The sequence below is a fragment of the Neoarius graeffei genome, chromosome 24 (genome assembly GCF_027579695.1).
Source record: "Neoarius graeffei isolate fNeoGra1 chromosome 24, fNeoGra1.pri, whole genome shotgun sequence".
In the NCBI taxonomy this organism is placed as follows: Eukaryota; Metazoa; Chordata; class Actinopteri; order Siluriformes; family Ariidae; genus Neoarius; species Neoarius graeffei.
The window spans coordinates 9,296,139-9,316,659 of record NC_083592.1 but is presented as its reverse complement, the minus strand read 5'-3'; the positions used below and the strand labels follow the sequence as shown (position 1 = coordinate 9,316,659).

The window sequence follows — 20,521 nt, the reverse complement described above, 5'->3', positions numbered from 1 at the left end:
TTTTAATTAGCTGTTATTCATTAACCTGGTGAGGGTGAACGAGTGAGTAAAAAAGTGAGAGAGGAGATAAATTAAGTAAGTAAATACTTCATCTCATCTCATTATCTCTAGCCGCTTTATCCTGTTCTACAGGGTCGCAGGCAAGCTGGAGCCTATCCCAGCTGACTACGGGCGAAAGGCGGGGTACACCCTGGACAAGTCGCCAGGTCATCACAGGGCTGACACATAGACACAGACAACCATTCACACTCTCATTCACACCTACGGTCAATTTAGAGTCACCAGTTAACCTAACCTGCATGTCTTTGGACTGTGGGGGAAACCGGAGCACCCGGAGGAAACCCACGCGGACACGGGGAGAACATGCAAACTCCGCACAGAAAGGCCCTTGCCGGCCACGGGGCTCGAACCCGGACCTTCTTGCTGTGAGGCGACAGCGCTAACCACTACACCACCGTGCCGCCTAAGTAAATACTTTATTTACGTAATTGTTTCTGTAAACAATAAGTAAATAGATGGGTTTGTAAGTAAATGAGTTAAAAGCAAGTAACAAAGTAAATCAGTCAGTAAATAAATAATGGGTATATCAGGAAAATATGTGAAGCAAAACAATGAAGTACATCAATTAAGAGCCAAATAAGTACATAAATAAAGTAAATGCGTAAGTAAACGGGTAACTACTTTGGTTTTATTTATTTATTTTCTTGACAGAGGTTTTCCTCACGGTTAAAGGTCCTGGACTTTTATTTTGAAATCCATCATGGCCGCCGGTTTGTTCGCGCGGTGGTGTCTGCGCTCTGTTTGCGCATAGCACTGATTAACATCGAGTGACGCGCCGCTTTCGAGTCAATAAGTACATAAATTGGAATATAACTAAATATGTAACTATATAAATAAGCAAGTAATCAAGTAAGTAAACAAGTAACTAGCGTTTTTTTTTTACATTTTCCTTTCCAGAGAAAGTGCTGTTCACGGTTTTCTTCACAGTTAAAGGTCCTGGGCTTTTATTTTGAAATCCATCATGGCCGCCGGTTTGTTCGCGCGGTGGTGTCTGCGCTCTGTTTGCGCATAGCATTGATTAACATCGAGTGACATTTCACTTTATATATTTTTTGTTTTTATGTCGTGAAGTTTCAGTTTCATAGTTTTGGTGTGTGAGCTGTAACTGTGGATGATTTGAGGTGTTTGTTTTTTAAATTGTGCGAGTTTCCCATGATGCACTGCGGTTTGTTTCACTTTCACTCTCCCGGACTGTGAGCGGTTTGTTTCAGCGCAGAGTCACTGTGAGTAAATATTAATGACCGAGCTGTGAAACAGAAGCTCATGAGGCTTAAGCTGCAAACCAGGAGAGTGTGAGACTGTGTGTGTTTTCTAAACGGAGGGATTTTGCAGTGTTATTGTGTCCGTGTACAGCCAGGGCTTGTGGATGAAATGTGACAAGAAATGAATCAGAAACCTTCAGGAATCAGCAAATAAGTGTTAAACATCATAAATATAAAAACACTGATGGTGTTTCAGGCTCAGAGTTGTAATTTGAACTCGAGTGTAAGATTTATTTGTAAGATTATTTCAAATGTTGTTGATTTGTTTCCATTTCCTGTTTCTCAGCAGTTCCTGGAGAACATGTCCCTCCTGGTTCTCCTCCTGTGTTTGTTCTTCGTGTCATCGTCTTGGACTGCGGTGACACAAACCAGAAAAGAAAGCGAGTCCTCTTTTCCAAAATCGACCAGTGGAGAGACGTTCCCCTGGAACAAGATGAGGCTTCCTCAGACCGTCTCTCCGTTCCATTACACTCTCCTCATCCACCCCAACCTCACCAGCCTCGACTTCACAGGGAACGTGAAGATCCGAGTGGACGTCCTCCAGGACACGCACACCGTCGTCCTCCACAGCAAGGAGCTCAACATCTCCAGGGCTGGTCTCCGGGACTTGGCTGAAGGTCAGAGCCAGGCTCTCAGGGTTCTGGAGTATCCGGCCTACCAGCAGATCGCGCTCGTCAGCGAACACATGGTGCTGAGGAAGGGAGCTGTGTACGTCATCGAGCTGGAGTTTGCAGCCAAACTGTCTGAGAGCTTCCACGGGTTTTATAAAAGCACGTACCGCACCAGCGATGGAGAGGAACGGTGAGGAACCAATCATGGGGAGATCTATGGACATGTCTGAACCCCATAGTAGAAAAATTTTTCACTAATTTCCCACTTTATTGATGTGTGTATTGACAGGGTGTTGGCCTCCACTCAGTTTGAGCCGACGAGCGCGCGAGCAGCGTTCCCTTGTTTCGATGAACCTGCATTCAAAGCCAACTTCTCTATTCACATTCGCCGAGAGAGCAGACACATCGCCATCTCCAACATGCCCAAGGTAACGTTCAGACACCGTACAGTTCATCGCTCTGATCTTAATGTCTGGAGGATTCAAATACAGACGCAAAATGGTCAATGTTTATTTTAAAAAGCATCTTCAAACACCTGGTGATATTTGGATGACTCATTGGTCTGTCTCTTGTGTCTCGTCTCGTCTCGTCCCTGTCTCAGCTGAGGACGCTGGCTCTCCCAGGAGGTCTGTTTGAGGATCAGTTTGACGCGACTGTGAAGATGAGCACGTACCTGGTGGCCTTCATCGTGTGCGACTTCCTGTCCATCAGCAAACACACTCAGCATGGAGTCGAGGTCAGAACGGATTTTCACTCCGAGCTTCATGAAGGTTTTCTACAGAGACTGAATCTTTTTGTTTAGTTCGTGTGAACGATGCAGTAAATAAAGCTGTGCCTGAGTGTTGGTTAATTGGCGTAAAGAGAACACACCCACAGAGCGCTGTGTCGTTTGTGAAGGAATCGACTCTTTTGGCATGTCGGTGAAGAATCAAATGAGTCGTCTTTGAATTTAATTTAATGAATGTTAAACACAGAGACAGTGCAGCACAACAACAAAACAACGTGAAGTTTAATATATTGTTAATCAGGACGTAGACATCCGTGGAGAAACGTCAAGGAGCTGAAAGTGAAAAAGAGTCGACTCTTGTTGATGAGCCGAGTCAAATGATTTGATTCCCGTTAGGAGTTCCTCGGATGGTGGTGTCGTACTGATGATGATAGTGTCTTTACTCATAATAAGGTCATGTGTGGAAACTCCTCCGAGTCTCGGCTAAAAATCCTGAAGAAAATAAACCATGTGCACGTTTTTCTGACCTCTCGATTTATTATTATTTTTTATTCATCTGTTCGTCTGTGCTGTTGTGTCAGATCTCGGTCTACGCTGTCCCCGAGAAGATAAACCAGGCCGAGTTTGCTCTGGACGCTGCAGTGAGGCTGTTGGACTTCTACGATGATTACTTCGACATTCCCTATCCTCTACCTAAACAAGGTGAACATCTGGTACACATCTCACTGGGTTTACTGGTTTAAGAATCTGGTACTAATTGACTGGCGGTGATGAGTTTCCTACATCATCATGAGCTTAGTTTAAAATCTAAAGCACAGCAGCTCATCATCTGAGCACTACGATGGAAAAATAACAAACATCATACAACTCTATAGCGATGTACGACACACTGTCTTTCATCGTTTCCTCTCAGATCTGGCTGCCATCCCGGACTTCCAGTCAGGCGCGATGGAGAACTGGGGTTTGACCACCTACAGGGAAACAGCTCTGTTCTTCGACCCCCACAAGTCCTCAGCCTCCGACAAGCTGGGCATCACCATGATCATCGCACACGAGCTCGCACATCAGGTTTAATACCTTCTACATGTTCACATGAGGAGCTTTTCTTCTACAGACCCCGAGGCTCCACCAGCTGAGGGGACATGAGGTTCAGTTTGAGAAGAATGGTGTTCTGGAGCCTCGAAGCCTTGCGATGGTTTTTCCTTTAACTTGTCACCCGTCCTTGTGTGTGAATATATAACTCTAAAGAAGCTTCCAGTGTAGATGCCGGCGAGTAAAAGTTGAGTACACAATAATGTCAAAGCTTTTGATTGAAAGCTGTTTCTACAACGGTTAGTGAAGGATGCTCAGGTATATCTTTATTAGTAATTTTTTTTTTTTTTTAAATCAAAAGGCTTTGAAATGGTTGTTCTGGGGGAAAAAAGTAGTTTCATGTAGAACTTTGGAGAAGCAGTGAGGAACTCAGGATCTCTCTCTCTCATATATCTGTGTTGTCGCATCTCCTCTGCAGTGGTTCGGTAATCTGGTGACGATGCAGTGGTGGAACGATCTCTGGCTGAACGAGGGCTTCGCTAAGTTCATGGAGTTCGTGTCTGTGAACATCACCAACCCCGAGCTGCAAGTGGTGAGTCGTTCTTTTTTTAAACCACAAAATTAACACAAACTCTACCATCTATTCAATTATCACAGAGTGCTGGGTTTCCCAAAAGCCTCTTAACACGAAGAGCATCTTAACTAGGAGGGAGAGAGTGAGTGTTCATTGTGCTACGATGCTTTTGGGAAACTTGGCAGAGATCATTACAGGCCTGACTCAGGAAATACGTTCCCTTCAGAACGATTATTTTAAAAGATTAAATCGAAGTGATTCATTCAAAACGATTCCTTCAATACAGTTGATTCAAAAAGCTTCATAGTGATTCTTTCAGTAGGGTTATTACCAAAAAAAAAAATCATTCAAAATGATTCCTTTAGTTCAAAAATACTCATTTATGAATTCCTTCAGTACAATTAATTAAAAGATTCATTCACAGTGATTCCTTCATTAGGGTTATTGTAAAAGATTCATTCAAAATGATTCTTTTAAATTGATTTATTCAAAGCACTTCAGTGAAGCTAAATGAAATGTGAGTCGTTCTAAAAAAAAAAAAGTGAACAGTAACTCAACAGAATCAGACTGAATAAACACTTCTCTAATTCAAAGGGTGTTTTATTAGAAAATAAAGTGTACAGGTTAATCGTACATGTTTATAATAAACCTCGGTCTCTTCCTATGATGGCCTCTTGTTAGAGATTTCAGATTCTTCAACATGACACAACAAACTGCTTTTAAAAAAAAAAAAAAGCCTGGGAATTAAATGTGAAATAATAAAAGTGATGTTCCTTGAATCATACGTACACGCTGTGTTCCGCAGGAGGACTATTTCCTTGAGAAGTGTTTCGAGGCGATGGAGGTGGACAGTTTAAGCTCCTCTCACCCCGTGTCCACCCCCGTAGAGAACCCGGCTCAGATCCGGGAGATGTTCGATGACGTGTCTTACGACAAGGTTCGACAGCAGATTAGTGTTGTGTTTTAGTCCCAGAGTTGGAAAACACTTGTGCATATATAAAGTGTGTGTGTGGTTTGTCAGGGTGCGTGCATCCTGCACATGCTGAGGGAGTTCCTGAGCCCTGAAGACTTTAAGATGGGGATCGTTGCCTACCTGAAACGCTACAGCTACCAGAACACCGTCAACACACACCTGTGGGAGAGTCTGACCGCTGTGAGTTCACGCTGGTGTGAAACAAAAACCTAAATATCAGTACAGATTTAAACTGTGTAAAACTGTGTGTGTGTGTTTGGTTCTCTCAGAAGCAGCACTCTGAAGACGAGGTGGACGTCAGGGCGATGATGGACACGTGGACCCTGCAGGAAGGCTTCCCGCTCATCACGGTGGAGGTCAGAGGTCGTGAAGTGCGCCTGAGTCAGGAGCGATACCTGAAGGGCGACGACTCGTCCCAAACCTCTGGGTGAGGCCAGCACTGAGAGCTCACAGTCCTCTAAACCTGTTATGAAGTTACTGATTGGTCCTGTTGTTTGGAACGTGACACAAATCTACTATTTATATCATTCTCTTCGCCAGCCAAGAGTTTACAGTGCCCTCCAGAATTATTGGCACCCTTCAGCGAAATGAATAACACCTCCCGTGAGCATGGAGTATAGGTTTATTTTTTTTCATTACGGCACTGAGTCTCTTCCTGTAATGTCTAACAGGGTAGCCGCTAGTGCAGCAGTTCACTGCTTCAGAACATTTCAAGCCCCTTTATATACTTACGGTTGAACATGTGTGTGCACACGTCACTGCAGCCGGAGTAATAGTTTTAAATAATGTACCATGTAACGATTAAGCTGCTGGTGTAAAAGGCGAGTTATGGAGTTTTAACCTTCCAGCAGTGTTAAAGGAGAACTGAAGTCATTTTTAAACTTGCTTTATTTCTTAATTAACGTGTTTTTCGGTTTCAGTAACCTTATATCATGACTCGTACTCAGTGGCGATCCTAGAGTGATTTACTCCCTTGGCAAAACCCCCTGCCGGCCCCCCCCTCGCCCGTCTTGTTTTATTTTTTTTTTTTGGGGGGGGGGGGGGACCTTTTTTTTGGGACCGTTTTTTTTTTTCGCACCCGTGCTCGTGCCGCCCCCCGCGTTGGTCTCTGTATTAGCCAACAGAATGCTAACAGCTTTACATGGTCGTTTAAACATTTCTCGTCGTGTGTTGTACGTCGCGGACGCGGCCCGTTATAAATTTGCTGTTACCAGAATGGCAATGATCAAGTCGTAATGTATTACTTAAGACTCTGTGTAATGTCATAGTAGTGTAGTACTATGGTAGTAAAGTCTTTTTGATGACTAGTACAACGTTCCGCTGGCGGGATTGTGCATATTATGGGGCTATGACAAGTTAGGCACACACACTGATGACGTCACCTGCGCAACTTTGGTATTGGGCTTCCCCATCCAAAATGTTCACCCCACCCGTCTTTTTTTTTTCGGGGTTTTTTTTTGGGGGGGAACTTTTTTTTTTTTTGGGACCGTTTTTTTTTTTTTTTCGCGCCCGCACTTGTGCCGCCCCGGGCGGCTGCCCAGTCGGACCGCCCCCAGGACCGCCCCTGCTCGTACTGGTAACTAATTGCAATTAAATATTGTACTTACCGGCCTATTTGGTTTTTTAGCCATGTCTGAATTTAGTTCGTTTGGTCCACGGCAGGCGTCGCTTATCCACGCGATCTTCGCGAGACTTCAAAATGTGACGTGTCAGCCAGGTGTCAGTGCCGCCATTTTGAAAACTGTTTTCCAAACGAAATATTGTACAAAAATTAGTTTAAATGACGATTACTGCCTACTTTTTCCAAACTTTCCTGATTGCTAACAAAACTTCTGGCTTTATTACGTCAGCGTTCGAAAGAGGGCGTGCGTGTCTTTTGACGACCCCTGTGTCCGAAATCGCTGCCTATTCACTATATAGGGCACTAAATAGTGGGGACGCCATTCTGTAGTGCTGTCCAAAACCTTAGTGAGGATTATTTATCGCGCACTCAAAGTAGTGTACAACGATGGTCACCAACCAAAGCAATATATCCCATCATGCATTGCAGTCGCGCTGAAAGAAATCAAATTAAAAGTCTCGAATGTGATTTAATAAAAGGCAGCGGCAAAGAAGAAAGTATTCAGCCTTGATTTAAAAGAACTGAAAGCTGCAGGTACTTTGTATTGATTAATGTGGGAAATGCGCTGAGTATAATATGGATTTATTATTCTGAAACCCACCAGCCGACTGATCGGGCACATTTTAATTGTGCGACAGTAATGATGTAAATACCAGCGCGACGGAGTAGTGTCCGAAAGTGGTTTTTCATTTTACCAATGAGCTCATTGTATAAGCAGTAGGGAACAAGTGAGCGATTTCGGACAGAGGGAACGTTGGCAGACGTCGGTCACTTTGATTTCCGCTGTACGTTTTACTCCCGTCCTACGATGTCTCGCACAGGTCTCAACGAATCTCGTTTACAGCCGTTGCTTTGACATATGGACTTGTGTATTACAGAGCATATTTCAAACACTCATAACTTGCTATAGCAGCGACAAAATAGCGATCAAAAATGCATTCCGATATTTAATAAAAAAAAATTTGCCTTCAGTTCCCCGTGAAGTATCTTCTCTGAGGAGAAACTCTGCTCTCTGTAGCACCTCAGACTCCAGCCAGTGAGAACAAGAAGGCGTCACCGCTTACCTGTAAATGAAGAAAGTGCCACCTCGTACTCAGTGGTTCTTTGGATAGTTCAGGGTTCTTGTGGAACTTTTGTGATGGGAACCAACGAAGTGCACGTGTGTGTTTTTGGGCGTGGCTTTGGAAGGAAACCCTTTCGGCTCATGTCACTGAGTTACAGCTTCAGGCTTGTGGTGTCTGTTTACTCACTGTTCCTGTTTTGGAAACAGATTTGTGTGGCACGTTCCGCTGACGTACATCACCAGCAGCTCGAGCACAGTGCATCGCTTCCTGCTGAAGACCAAGACAGGTGTGTGTACACACACACAGTGAAGCTCCTGAGAGGGGGATATGGATGAGTATATAAAGTTAGTTGATGTACAACCCCGATTCCAAAAAAGTTGGGACAAAGTACAAGTTGTAAATAAAAACGGAATGCAATGATGTGGAAGTTTCAAAATTCCATATTTTATTCAGAATAGAACATAGATGACATCAAATGTTTAAACTGAGAAAATGTATCATTTAAAGAGAAAAATTAGGTGATTTTAAATTTCATGACAACACATCTCAAAAAAGTTGGGACAAGGCCATGTTTCCCACTGTGAGACATCCCCTTTTCTCTTTACAACAGTCTGTAAACGTCTGGGGACTGAGGAGACAAGTTGCTCAAGTTTAGGGATAGGAATGTTAACCCATTCTTGTCTAATGTAGGATTCTAGTTGCTCAACTGTCTTAGGTCTTTTTTGTCGTATCTTCCGTTTTATGATGCGCCAAATGTTTTCTATGGGTGAAAGATCTGGACTGCAGGCTGGCCAGTTCAGTACCCGGACCCTTCTTCTACGCAGCCATGATGTTGTAATTGATGCAGTATGTGGTTTGGCATTGTCATGTTGGAAAATGCAAGGTCTTCCCTGAAAGAGACGTCGTCTGGATGGGAGCGTATGTTGCTCTAGAACCTGGATATACCTTTCAGTATTGATGGTGTCTTTCCAGATGTGTAAGCTGCCCATGCCACATGCACTAATGCAACCCCATACCATCAGAGATGCAGGCTTCTGAACTGAGTGCTGATAACAATTCGGGTCGTCCTTCTCCTCTTTAGTCCGAATGACACGGCGTCCCTGATTTCCATAAAGAACTTCAGATTTTGATTCGTCTGACCACAGAAGTTTTCCACTTTGCCACAGTCCATTTTAAATGAGCCTTGGCCCAGAGAAGACGTCTGCGCTTCTGGATCACGTTTAGATACGGCTTCTTCTTTGAACTATAGAGTTTTAGCTGGCAACGGCGGATGGCACGGTGAATTATGTTCACAGATAATGTTCTCTGGAAATATTCCTGAGCCCATTTTGTGATTTCCAATACAGAAGCATGCCTGCATGTGATGCAGTGCCGTCTAAGGGCCCGAAGATCACGGGCACCCAGTATGGTTTTCCGGCCTTGACCCTTACGCACAGAGATTCTTCCAGATTCTCTGAATCTTTTGATGATATTATGCACTGTAGATGATGATATGTTCAAACTCTTTGCAGTTTTACACTGTCGAACTCCTTTCTGATATTGCTCCACTATTTGTCGGTGCAGAATTAGGGGGATTGGTGATCCTCTTCCCATCTTTACTTCTGAGAGCCGCTGCCACTCCAAGATGCTCTTTTTATACCCAGTCATGTAATTGACCTAATGAGTTGCAATTTGGTCCTCCAGCTGTTCCTTTTTTGTACCTTTAACTTTTCCAGCCTCTTATTGCCCCTGTCCCAACTCTTTTGAGATGTGTTGCTGTCATGAAATTTCAAAATGTCTCACTTTCGACATTTGATATGTTGTCTATGTTCTATTGTGAATACAATATCAGTTTTTGAGATTTGTAAATTATTGCATTCTGTTTTTATTTACAATTTGTACTTTGTCCCAACTTTTTTGGAATCGGGGTTGTATAAGGAATAAAACACTGCACCATGGGGGTTGTGATATGAGCTACTTCCATGCCACAAATTTGATTATTTTCCAAAAACAGCATATCCTAGTGTGTTTTGTACATAGCTGATCAGCCAAAGACACGTTTACAGTCCAATATTTCCTCTGTTTAGGTACAAATGTAACTGCGCCAAAGAAACTTACTTGAGAAATATTTGATGAAGATTTACACGCATCACTTTGTACAAAGCTAAACTGGTAGTGCTAAGCTTCGCTTACATTTATTATGTTGCATTAGTCTCATAGCTCCAGTGCTAAAAGAGGGCAAAGTGTGTCCATTTTTGGTCAGTTTATTCCTTTAATAATAAAGCTCTGATATTTTAATGACAGATGTGCTGTACCTGCCTGAGGAAGTGGACTGGATCAAGTTTAACGTGGACATGAGCGGATATTACATCGTCCATTATGAGGGCTCGGGCTGGGACGACCTCATCACTCTGCTCAATCACAACCACACGGCTCTGAGCAGCAACGACCGGGCCAGTCTCATCAACAACGCCTTCCAGTTGGTCAGGTGAGCTTCCTGTGTTCTGATTGGTCAGTTGTCCTCAGACACGTAGCATGTTCCACTTTTGAGTAATCCTTCACCCTGTTGGACAGTGTGGGGAAGCTGCCGCTGGACAAAGCCCTGGACCTGTCGCTGTATCTGAGCCGGGAGACTGAGATCATGCCCGTGACGCAGGGCTTCAGTGAGCTCGTGCCACTTTACAAGCTGATGGAGAAGAGGGACACGTTGGAGGCACTGGAGCACCAGATGAAGGTCAGTCATGGATCATGCACAAGTTTTAAAACATGACTCCTTCAGACTTCCGTCTCAGTATTGCATGTCCTGGTGACTATCTTGGAGATTTTTCATCCCAAACGTGCTGTGGCTGTCACACAGAGCTACATCGTGCAGCTGTTCCGCAAGCTCATTGATCAGCAGGTGTGGAGTGATGATGGGTCGGTGTCTCAGAGAATGCTGCGCAGTTATCTGCTCCTGTTCGCATGTGTGAGGGGTCACCCGCCCTGCATCTCCACCGCCAACGAGCTCTTCAACAAGTGGAAGGAGTCTGATGGCAAAATGAGGTCAGAGGTCATATCGGTAGATGGGTATAAAGGCATAATCGGTTTATCTATACAGACAGTCGGGCTCTACTAGTTAACCACTAATTCAAAAAGGTATGTGGTGGTGAGGATCACCTGGATTATGTTCTTGTGTGCATGTAGGATCAAACCTTCAAAGTCATGTGTAACGTAGTATTTTATATAAATACTGTTGTTCCTTGGAACCTTCTTACCAAATTCCCACCGGGTCGGTGCTGGACCCCAATGACGGGTAACACTAGCGATGTAAAAGCCAGGGATGGGGAGTGTCTACAGTATTTTAACCCTGGAGAAAGTACTACTTCTGACGTCTCCATGTAACACTAATGAAGTGGAGACGCTCATTGCAGGTAGGCCAAGGTGAACACGCCCATCCATCACCCACTAGCCAGTAACAGCTGATCTGATGAGCGAATTGTTGCCATCGAGACCAAATAATACCACAGGGTGTGTTCTGGGCATAGAAAGGAATTCAAAACTGGTTCCCAGTCACAGGAAATACTGCAAGATCAATAAATTGATTAACAAAAGTGGGTGAATATGACTTTGGGTAGAAGCCCATGGTTCAAACACTTTGAACTCATCCAGTCACCAAAGCATGCCAAGCCAGTTTATTGCTGTGGGCATGCGTTTTTAGACTGATGCGTTTGGGTCAGAGTTGACACTAAATCACTGTCCAAGTCTGCCACAGGGGCCACACGAAGCCTTCTATCAGATGGTCAGCTGCTCTAAAGGCCAATTTATGCTGACAACCCAGTCCTCGCAGATGGCGTCTACGAAGCCCCCCCCCCCCTTCGCAGACGCTCTGCGCGCACCTCCCAAAAATTGTGACCACCGCAGACAGCCTCGCAGACAAGAGGGCTCTGATTGGTCCACTCTACATCCACTGTACACGCACTTCCGCTTCCCTACTTTCCCGGTTTGGTTTGTTTTCATGACCGCCATTTTTAAAAACACGAGCGAAGATGGAGCAGCACGAAGAGCGGTTGATCGAGCAAGTGAGGAAATATGTACATCTATACGACTCCGGTTCTAGTCATTATAAGTAACTGGAGGATAAACACTCCACTAACCACACCCACCAACTACTCCTAGCGATTTCGCGCCCTCTTGCGTTGTGGCGGTGAATAACATCGCGCACGCCCATTACTCCCCGCTCAACGATAAATTACAACTGTCTGCGAAAAGCTATCTGCGAAAGCCTTGTCGCAAGAGCATGCAGAGCCCTTAAGACTTCCAGGAAATTTAGACACTGGCTCCATGAGCATGTAGCATGCCTCATTACATAGCTCCAGCCAAGCTGGTGGTGAACCTTAAGGAGTGCACGGGCTGAAGAAGGAATCCCCAAGGGAGAAAGTTTTGCATCATCTTGAAAACGCTCAAAATGTTTTTTTTTTTTTGATGATTTCGCTTTCTATAGAGGATCTACCTTTTTCTCCAGAAGGACAAACTCAGTAGTGCTTTAGGATATTAGATGGAGTGTGTATCTTGTTCATCAGGCACCTTTACATAATTGTACATTTGCGTTATGTTTCTCTTGTTGCAGTCTTCCTAACGATGTGAGCCTGGCGGTGTTTGCGGTCGGGGCTCGCACTGAGGAAGGATGGAACTTCCTGTTTGAGAAGTATCGTGAAACGATCTACACGTCTCTGAAGAGCCGGATCAAGTCGGCCCTGTCCATCACTCCCCTCGCTCACAAACTGAAATCGTGAGATTTTACAATTGGGAGATAAAAAATGTTGCAGTACGTCTAATCTTTAGCATTCTGTCCAAACGTCTTTTATAACGATGTCTGTAGGATGATGGAGCAGAGTTTGGAGGGTTCGGTGATGAAGACTCAGGACTTGCCATATGTCGTGGTGTCCATCAGTAGGAACCCGAAAGGTTATAAACACGCCTGGGACTTCCTGAGGGCAAACTGGCACTCGCTGTTGAAGAAGTGAGTAGAACATATTGCACCCTCTACGCAATAGAACACCTTCACCCACTCCGATGTTTAGATCCACCAGCTGAATGCAAGTCAGGGTGTAAAGTCAGTCTTAAGTTGAGAGAAGATGCACCGTAGACTTCCAATTTTATTAGTTTTTTTTTTTTTTAAATAGAACAATTTATTTCCACGTGACCCTAAATTCTCTGCTATTTGTTCCTGCTTCACCATGACCCAATTCAAGATACTGGTGGGCTTTCCCCCATTTTGCGAGTACTACTTTTTTTTTCTTTTATTAGGAAAACCATAGAATAGTTGTGAATTACAACATAAAATGAAGATTACTTGTAACAGACAATTTTATCCAAGATAGTTTTTCCTGCCTTCGTCAATTTATTTCCATTTCACAGTGTAGGTGCAATTGGCCTTAAGTGATCACTCATTAAATCAGTCTCATTAATAATACCTTTAATTTTGGTGCTTAATAATAAATCAAACAGCTAAATTATGGTATATTCCAAATTATTTAATCACTACCAATGCAGCAATAATGAATCACACAACTCATATGCACCTTGGAATTCTTTGAGATTGGATAACTTCAAAGAATATGGAAGCAACACAGACACAGTTTAACAATTAATTGAATTTATTATAAAGATAAAAATGAATAATAGCAGCTGAATACATTCAAATATGATATGGTCATATACTTGATGAGCGTGTGTGTGGGGCCTTGTGGCCCGAACAAAGGACTAGCCTTGGTTGCTAACTAAGACAAAGGAATGTTATCCAAGGTGTGTGGAGGAGGGGTCACCACGTGTTTCTTTGTAGAACAAAGGGTTAGCCGTGGTAGCTAACCCACTAGCTTATAGCATTACTAAATCCACTGAAATCTTGATGAGGTCAAAATGTGTGTAATAATGAAATTAAAGGTTAGAAAGGATAGCAAGAGCATGCAAAAGCCTATCTATTAACAACTGAAAGATCAACACAAATAGAACAATAATCAATTCAACACCCTAAGTGTCTGCAGTGTACACAAACAATTCCTGAGTTTAAATTCACACTACTTCATAAAGCTAATTCCTAAGACTAGTCTTTGTGCCCAAAAATGCCAGTCTGTCTTCAGTATCTTGCTTCTAGAGGTGTTCTGAGACTTTTGGAGTCCACAGGAGCACGCGAGTCGATTCCGTGGAAGGCGCAGAGAATTTCTTGGTCTGACGCTTGTCGTTCGTGAAGAAAAGTCTCTGATCAACAATGTGCACAGCGATTTAGTTAGAAGGAATCCGGTCGTTTCTAACTTTTAATTAAACTGCTTGGGCGGCAGTTGTAACGATACTGATAATAGACAAACAAACCGGCTGTAGCTCAACCGAGAGAGACAGCACGATTTAAGTAGTTCTACCGTGGCCAATGGTGAACAAAAACCGTGCTGAATTCTTTTCCTCGGGAGAAAGACGTCTTTATCTTGGGTGCTCGGAGGAGCGGATCTCCTTGTGTCCGTGTGCTGAGCTCACGCCAAAAGAGGAAGTATGGCGGATTTCCGGGTCACTTATAGGATCATGGAGGAAGTGACGTAGGTCACTGCGGAAGTTAATTGATGGGAGTTGTAGTTCTTAAGGCCAATTTATGCTGACAACGCAGTCCTCGTAGACGGTGTCACAGATAGCGTCTGCGTAGCCCCCCCACCTTCGCAGATGCTCTGCGTGCACCTCCCAAAAATTGTGACCACCGCAGAAGCCTCGCAGACAAGAGGGCTCTGATTGGTCCACTCTACATCCGCTGTACACGCACTTCCGCTTCCCTACTTTCCCAGTTTGGTTTGTTTTCACGACCGCCATTTTTAAAAACACGAGCGAAGATGGAGCAGCATGAAGAGCGGTTGATTGAGCAAGTGAGGAAGTACGTACATCTATATGACTCCGGTTCTAGTCATTATAAGTAACCGGAGGATAAACACTCCACTAACCACACCCACCAACTACTCCTAGCGATTTCGCGCCCCCTTGCGTTGTGATGGTGAATAACATCGTGCACGCCTATTACTCCCCGCTCAACGATAAATTACAACTGTCTGCGAAAAGCTATCTGCGAAAGCCTTGTCGCAAGAGCATGCAGAGGCCTTCAGACAGGACGGTGGCGTTGTACTTACAACATGCATGCAGCTGTTGTAAAGCTCGGTGTGTTGGACTCTATAACAAAGAAAACAATAGGGTGCTAAGACTTTGAACAGTACTGTTTGAGAATTTTTTTTTTTTTTAATCATCCATGTGTAGGTTGTGGGTGTTTTATAAACCTCGAGGTGGATGATTTTTTTTTTTTAAACCCAAGCTATAAATATTTTGCACAGGACTGTGTTCCTCTGATAAAAGAAACAAAGCTCCAGCTCTCTCTGCTCTGAATCTGTTCTGTGTCGAATAAGGAAGCGGCTTCACCTGTAAGAAAATCAAACGCTTTCATGAAGGAGCTAACTCGAATGCGAGCAGAAAAAAAATAAAACAAGATTCTTCAGCAAACTCCTTCCATCCTCACTTCCGACTTTGTAGTTTACAAATACAATCATAAATTTCTCTGGAGTTTTCAGGCTGAGCTCCTCTCTTCGTGTTCTTGATAGCGGGGAGACGGTAATACCTTTTATCTCTGTTTGAACAAGTAAAAATGAACCAGATTAAGCCTTGCTTACATAAAAGACGGTGTCTATCTGACCCCAGCTGTAATTATCACGTGATGTGTGACGTCATGCACAAGGGGTCTATAAGTATTACGCGTCCTGTACTACAGCAGCGGGGGGATAGAAAATAACTTGCAAAGCAGTAAATGAAACCGAGACTAAAAAAAACAGCCAAGACGTAGTGAGGGACGCTTTTAGGAACTGAAATAAAAGCTCAAAAAGCCTCTTTTTTTTTTTTTTTTTTGTGGTGCTAGTTCATAATATATGCTCGTTTCACTTGCCCCAGGCAAATTGAAACGTGAAAGCCCACTACAGTAACGGAAAGCGAGAAGAAAAGGAAACACAGGACCAAACTAATAAATATCGGCATTTAGCGACAATGATTGAACTGTCAGTACACGGACTTCCTCTGTCTGCCTGACTGCGCAAAGCGAGTGATTTCATGCACATTATTTGCTTTAATCCCCTCAAATTAAACAACGTTTGAGATAATACAGAAATAAACATATCATCGATTTTATGAAATCAAAACACTGTCTCTACACTCAGTGCCTGTAGTTGATTAAATATTTATACAGCCAATACATTTAAAGTCTCACTGGGATTGAATGAAGAGTACAGAGTGCTCCAATTTCTCAGAGCTCGTTTATACTCTGGCTCAAATAAATAGGGACGGCAATCAAATGCCTCGTCCATATTGTTGTAATCTGCTAAATACTCAGGCATTATTTTGGAACTTGGCTTCTTTTGTGAGCATCAGGAAATCCATGAAAGGTAAAACGGTGAGTGTAGAAACAGTCCATGAGGTAAACCTCTGTAGGGATCCGTTTCATGTCGTCGGACACTTAACAACAGTATGATCCTGTCGGTGGTGAAAACAAGCGCTTTAACACCTGATTTCCTCATCGGATTACACTGTATAGCATTCTCACTTCATACTGGACTTGGTTTTGGTCCCGAGTAGATATTCGGTCACAAGGAGTTCTACATCTCGCCAAAAGTATGTGTACACTAGAGCCCTGCACTCCCGCGGAAGTCCCGCGGGACAAATTTTGAAAGCTCATTGCGGGCGGGACCGGAAGTGCACATATGCGGGCGGGAGCAAGCTGCAGTCCCACTAACTAAAAACGTGTTTGAAATAAAATTTATAAATTAATGTCTATCATATATAATTTGTGCTGGATATTTTATTTGGCATTAATAAAAACATTTTAAGATGCCTAAATTTGCAGAGAGAGTCAGATTGAGTGAGGAATGGCATCTTAAATTTGCCATTGATCAGCCTAACGGGAAATCCTTTGATCACTCTAATGACTTGCAGTTCACACCCAGCTAGCAAGAGAACCATGAGTGAATTGATTTACTGCTTGCGTTAGTCTACAACTCTAATCAGAGAGACAGGTTACACAGTGACGGTAGGCTTGACTCAATGCTATTCCAGAAATCCTTCCTGTAATATGCAAATTTGGCTGTCCAATCAGAGGCGGCCAAATTTGCATATTACAGGAAGGATTTCTGGGATAGCATTGAGTCAAGCCTACCGTCACTGTGTAACCTGTCTCTCTGATTAGAGTTGTAGACTAACTCAAGCAGTAAATCAATTCACTTCTCTTACTAGCTCTGCTTTGCAATAAAAAACAAAACACCATTGGTACAAAGCAAGCCCATTCACTTTATGCTGATCAGTGAATTACAATGGTTTCTCATGTGATAAAAATGTGCGATTTGCGATTAAATATTTTAATTGCTTGACAGCACTAATTATTATTATTAGAGACACTACATGCTGAATTCAGAAACAAGGTAAATAATAACAAACATGAACGTGAGCTGTAGATATTTATGCTCAAATCCACTCAAAGTAGGGGGCGGGGCACCATCACGCTGTGTCAAGACAAGAACTTTCCTGAGAAATAACGCCTGCATCATGTGGGATTTGCGGGCGGGAGCGGGACTGAAAAATCCGACCCGCGCGGACCTCTAGTGTACACCTGACCGGATTCTCTAGAGTTTACACAGAATGGTGCGAAAAACAAACTGTGAGCGCGACAGTTCTGAGTGTAAACGCCTTGTTGATCAAAGGAAACTGGCCCGATTGTTTAAGGATATAGTAACTCAAATAAGCACTTGTTACAACCCTGATGAGCAGAAAAGTATCCCAGAGCGCACATCATGTCAAGCCTTGAGGTGGCTGAGCTACCACGAGCACAGACTCGCCCAACCTGGACAGCTGAAGATTGGAAAAAGACCAGATTTTATTTTAATTATCCAGTTTTGGTGAGTCTGTGCTCATGGGAGCCTCAGGTTCATGTTCCTGGCTGACAAGACTGGAACCTGAGGTGGTCTTCTGCACTCCAAGATGCTTTCTCTGCTCACCACAGTCATATAACGAGTGATTTTGAGCTACTGTGTCCTTCCAACTACTCTGACACATTTTCCTCTGATCTCCCCTCGGTAAGGCTTTTACACCCACAGGACTGTCGCTCTCTCAATGTTTGTTTTTCACACCATTCTGTGTAAACTCTGGAGAATGGTGTGAGAGAAAATCCCAGCTGATCCTATTAAAGTGGAGAGTGAGTGTATACTACCTGGGGATATTTCTAGTGTTCATTTTGTAGAAGGTAAAAAACAATAACCCTCCAGCACGACCTCTGTCTTTTAGGTTCGACCTCGGTTCCCCCTCCATGGCGCACATGGTGACGGGCGTGACCAGTCAGTACTCCACCAGAGAGAAGCTGGAGGAGGTATGTATGAGAACGTGTGTCCAGGTTCTGCTGTGTAAGGTGCTACATGAGCTCACCTCGGGTCTCTGCTCCATCAGATTCGCAGCTTCTTCGGCTCTCTGAGTGCTGAGACGGGCTCCGAGCTGAGGTGCATCCAGCAGGCGCTGGAGAACGTAGAGGAGAACATCCGCTGGATGAACAAGAACCTGCCACTGCTGCAGGCCTGGCTGGATAAGAACCATCCGGAACCCCTGAAGCGCTACGACCTGCACACGGACCTGTGAAGATCTAGAATCAGCCAGGACCTGAACCCCTGCAAAAAAAAAAAAAAAGTGAGGGGTGTGTGTGAGATTCACAGGACACGCACTGAAGTAAAATCTTTTTGGAGAAGATTCATATGGACACTTGAAACATGTTTAAATATTTGGTGTGATTTTTTAAAGGGTTTTTGTTCTATTGATTTTGTCGCAGCGCTTATTTCCAAGTTCTCTCATGGACTTTGTAAACTGACTATGAATTTAAGAAGCTGCTAAAATAATCAATCAATCAACGGCTTTAAAGAGGACATGCCATGGAAAACTGTTTTTTGAAGTTTGTCAAATAGTACTGGGCCGGCGTTCCCAAAAGCATCACCGCACAAAGAAAGGGCTTTTGGGAACCCCACCCCTCGCAATCTGAATCAAGACAATGGAGCCGTCTTCCCTAGTTATTCAGCGCGAGTGTGCTGTTCCAAGATGCACAAAAGAAAAACCGAGTCTACAGATTCTTCCAAATGTCCGGTGAACAGTCTCTTGGTTATGGCACTGGTTCGGTGTTTGGCTCCTTTATTTTCCTCTTCAGAAGTCATTACTTACCTCTGAGTTTAACTACAACTCCACACGTCTTGGCGGTGAGGCTGACCGAGTCCTTGTTTAAAGATGTTCGCTAACCAGAGCGAAGTTGATTACATATTTCAAAGCACAGCTGCAAAATCAGCCTGTTTTTACACACACCTCGGTGAATAATATCAAATAACTGAAAGTGTATGGCGTGTCCCCTTTAAAGGCAACAACATTATTTTAGCACCCGTTTCTGAATAAGTAGGGAGAAAAACCTCCATCTGAAAGAGGTGCTGCAAACTAAATGATAACTGGACTGTGATGAAACATTACTGCTGGTGTTGGTGACAATCACTTTTATATAAATGGCTCAAAACGCCATCTACTGGTCAAAAATCAATAGTACAATACAAAATAAGAGGGTTTTTTTTTTTGAGTACATCAAATGTACTATTCCTAATTTCAACTATTTTTGTGCAGATCTCAGTGAAATATTTATGAATTAGATATAAATTTTGAAATAAAACTCACCTTTTAAACTCGACTCTGTCCTTCCTGTCACTGAAACACATCTGTGCCAATGCCATTGATCCACAGCTAAAAAAAAATAATAATAATAAAACTTTACTGGTTCCCAGTCAGAAGTCAAACTGGCTTCTTACCCCAACACCACACATCTAGAGGGAAAATCTTCACTTAAAGAAAGTGCTCAGTGAGAGTATAACCTCCAACACAATCCCAGCTGATCCAGCTCGCACATTTTAGGATTTTATAATTGATTCATCTCTATAAAAGCACTTTGGTCAGCATGGCTGGAGTTAAAGTGCTAGATAAATAACACTGTCCTGTTACTTGTGTGAGAAATCAAATTAAATTTCCATGTTGCAGGATCACTGAACAGACGACGTTACACACAGCTTCAACCTTGAGAGGAGAGAATCTGTAAATCACTGCACTCAGGACAGATGGGAACAGAACATTTTCCTCTTATCCTGTATTAAAATACAGGAACATCACACACAAAACGAGAGCGTGTACTGCAGCTGTGTTTAAGAGCTGTCCCAGAGTTCATCAAATTATCAGCAAAATATGTAAATAACTCAGAGAAAAAGTTGGGACGCTGTGCAAACAAAATTTGAAAACTATATGCTCATTTTGAATTTGATGTCAGCAAAAAGAATTGGGGCGTATCTCTTGTTGCCCCTGTCCCAACTTTTCTGAAACGTATTGCTAACATCAAATTCAAAATTTCTCAGTTTCACCATCTGATATGTCATCTTTGTACTATTTTCAATGAAATATAGGGTTTCCATCATTTGCAAATCATCACATTCTGTTGGGGCCTTGTGCAGAACACAAATACATACTTTAAAGTGCTGATATCAATGTAATTCTCCTATTTTATATTAAACTTTG

The 20,521-nt window shown here is 43.2% G+C and overlaps 1 protein-coding gene across 4 annotated transcripts; it reads left to right on the top strand.

Moving 5' to 3' along the window:
* The first annotated feature begins 1,221 nt into the window (after window positions 1-1,221).
* On the top strand, window positions 1,222-19,649 carry LOC132872925 (endoplasmic reticulum aminopeptidase 1-like). 4 transcript variants are annotated; one of them, XM_060908053.1, is made up of 18 exons: window positions 1,222-1,283; window positions 1,612-2,123; window positions 2,223-2,361; window positions 2,535-2,669; window positions 3,242-3,362; window positions 3,574-3,728; window positions 4,171-4,284; window positions 5,072-5,203; window positions 5,288-5,419; window positions 5,509-5,666; window positions 8,131-8,210; window positions 10,208-10,391; window positions 10,478-10,637; window positions 10,761-10,945; window positions 12,510-12,671; window positions 12,762-12,902; window positions 18,227-18,308; window positions 18,386-19,649. In XM_060908053.1, exons 2-18 carry the CDS (start codon window positions 1,624-1,626, stop codon window positions 18,569-18,571), a joined length of 2,766 nt encoding a protein of 921 aa, XP_060764036.1. In that variant the 5' UTR covers window positions 1,222-1,283; window positions 1,612-1,623; the 3' UTR covers window positions 18,572-19,649. The 4 variants fall into 4 exon arrangements, with proteins under 4 accessions (XP_060764036.1, XP_060764037.1, XP_060764038.1 ...); XM_060908054.1 differs by having other exon boundaries at window positions 1,609-2,123; XM_060908055.1 differs by lacking the exon at window positions 1,222-1,283 and adding an exon at window positions 1,305-1,360.
* The last annotated feature ends 872 nt before the right edge of the window (window positions 19,650-20,521 follow it).

What these genes read in the sequence shown, in the direction of transcription:
- LOC132872925 (XM_060908053.1), top strand. Translation starts at nt 1,624, where the DNA reads ATGTCCCTCCTGGTTCTCCTCCTGTGTTTGTTCTTCGTGTCATCGTCT. An exon ending in ATGACGTGTCTTACGACAAG is followed by an intron (nt 5,204 to 5,287) that starts GTTCGACAGCAG and finishes GTGGTTTGTCAG; the next exon opens with GGTGCGTGCATCCTGCACAT. An exon ending in TGTGGGAGAGTCTGACCGCT is followed by an intron (nt 5,420 to 5,508) that starts GTGAGTTCACGC and finishes TGGTTCTCTCAG; the next exon opens with AAGCAGCACTCTGAAGACGA.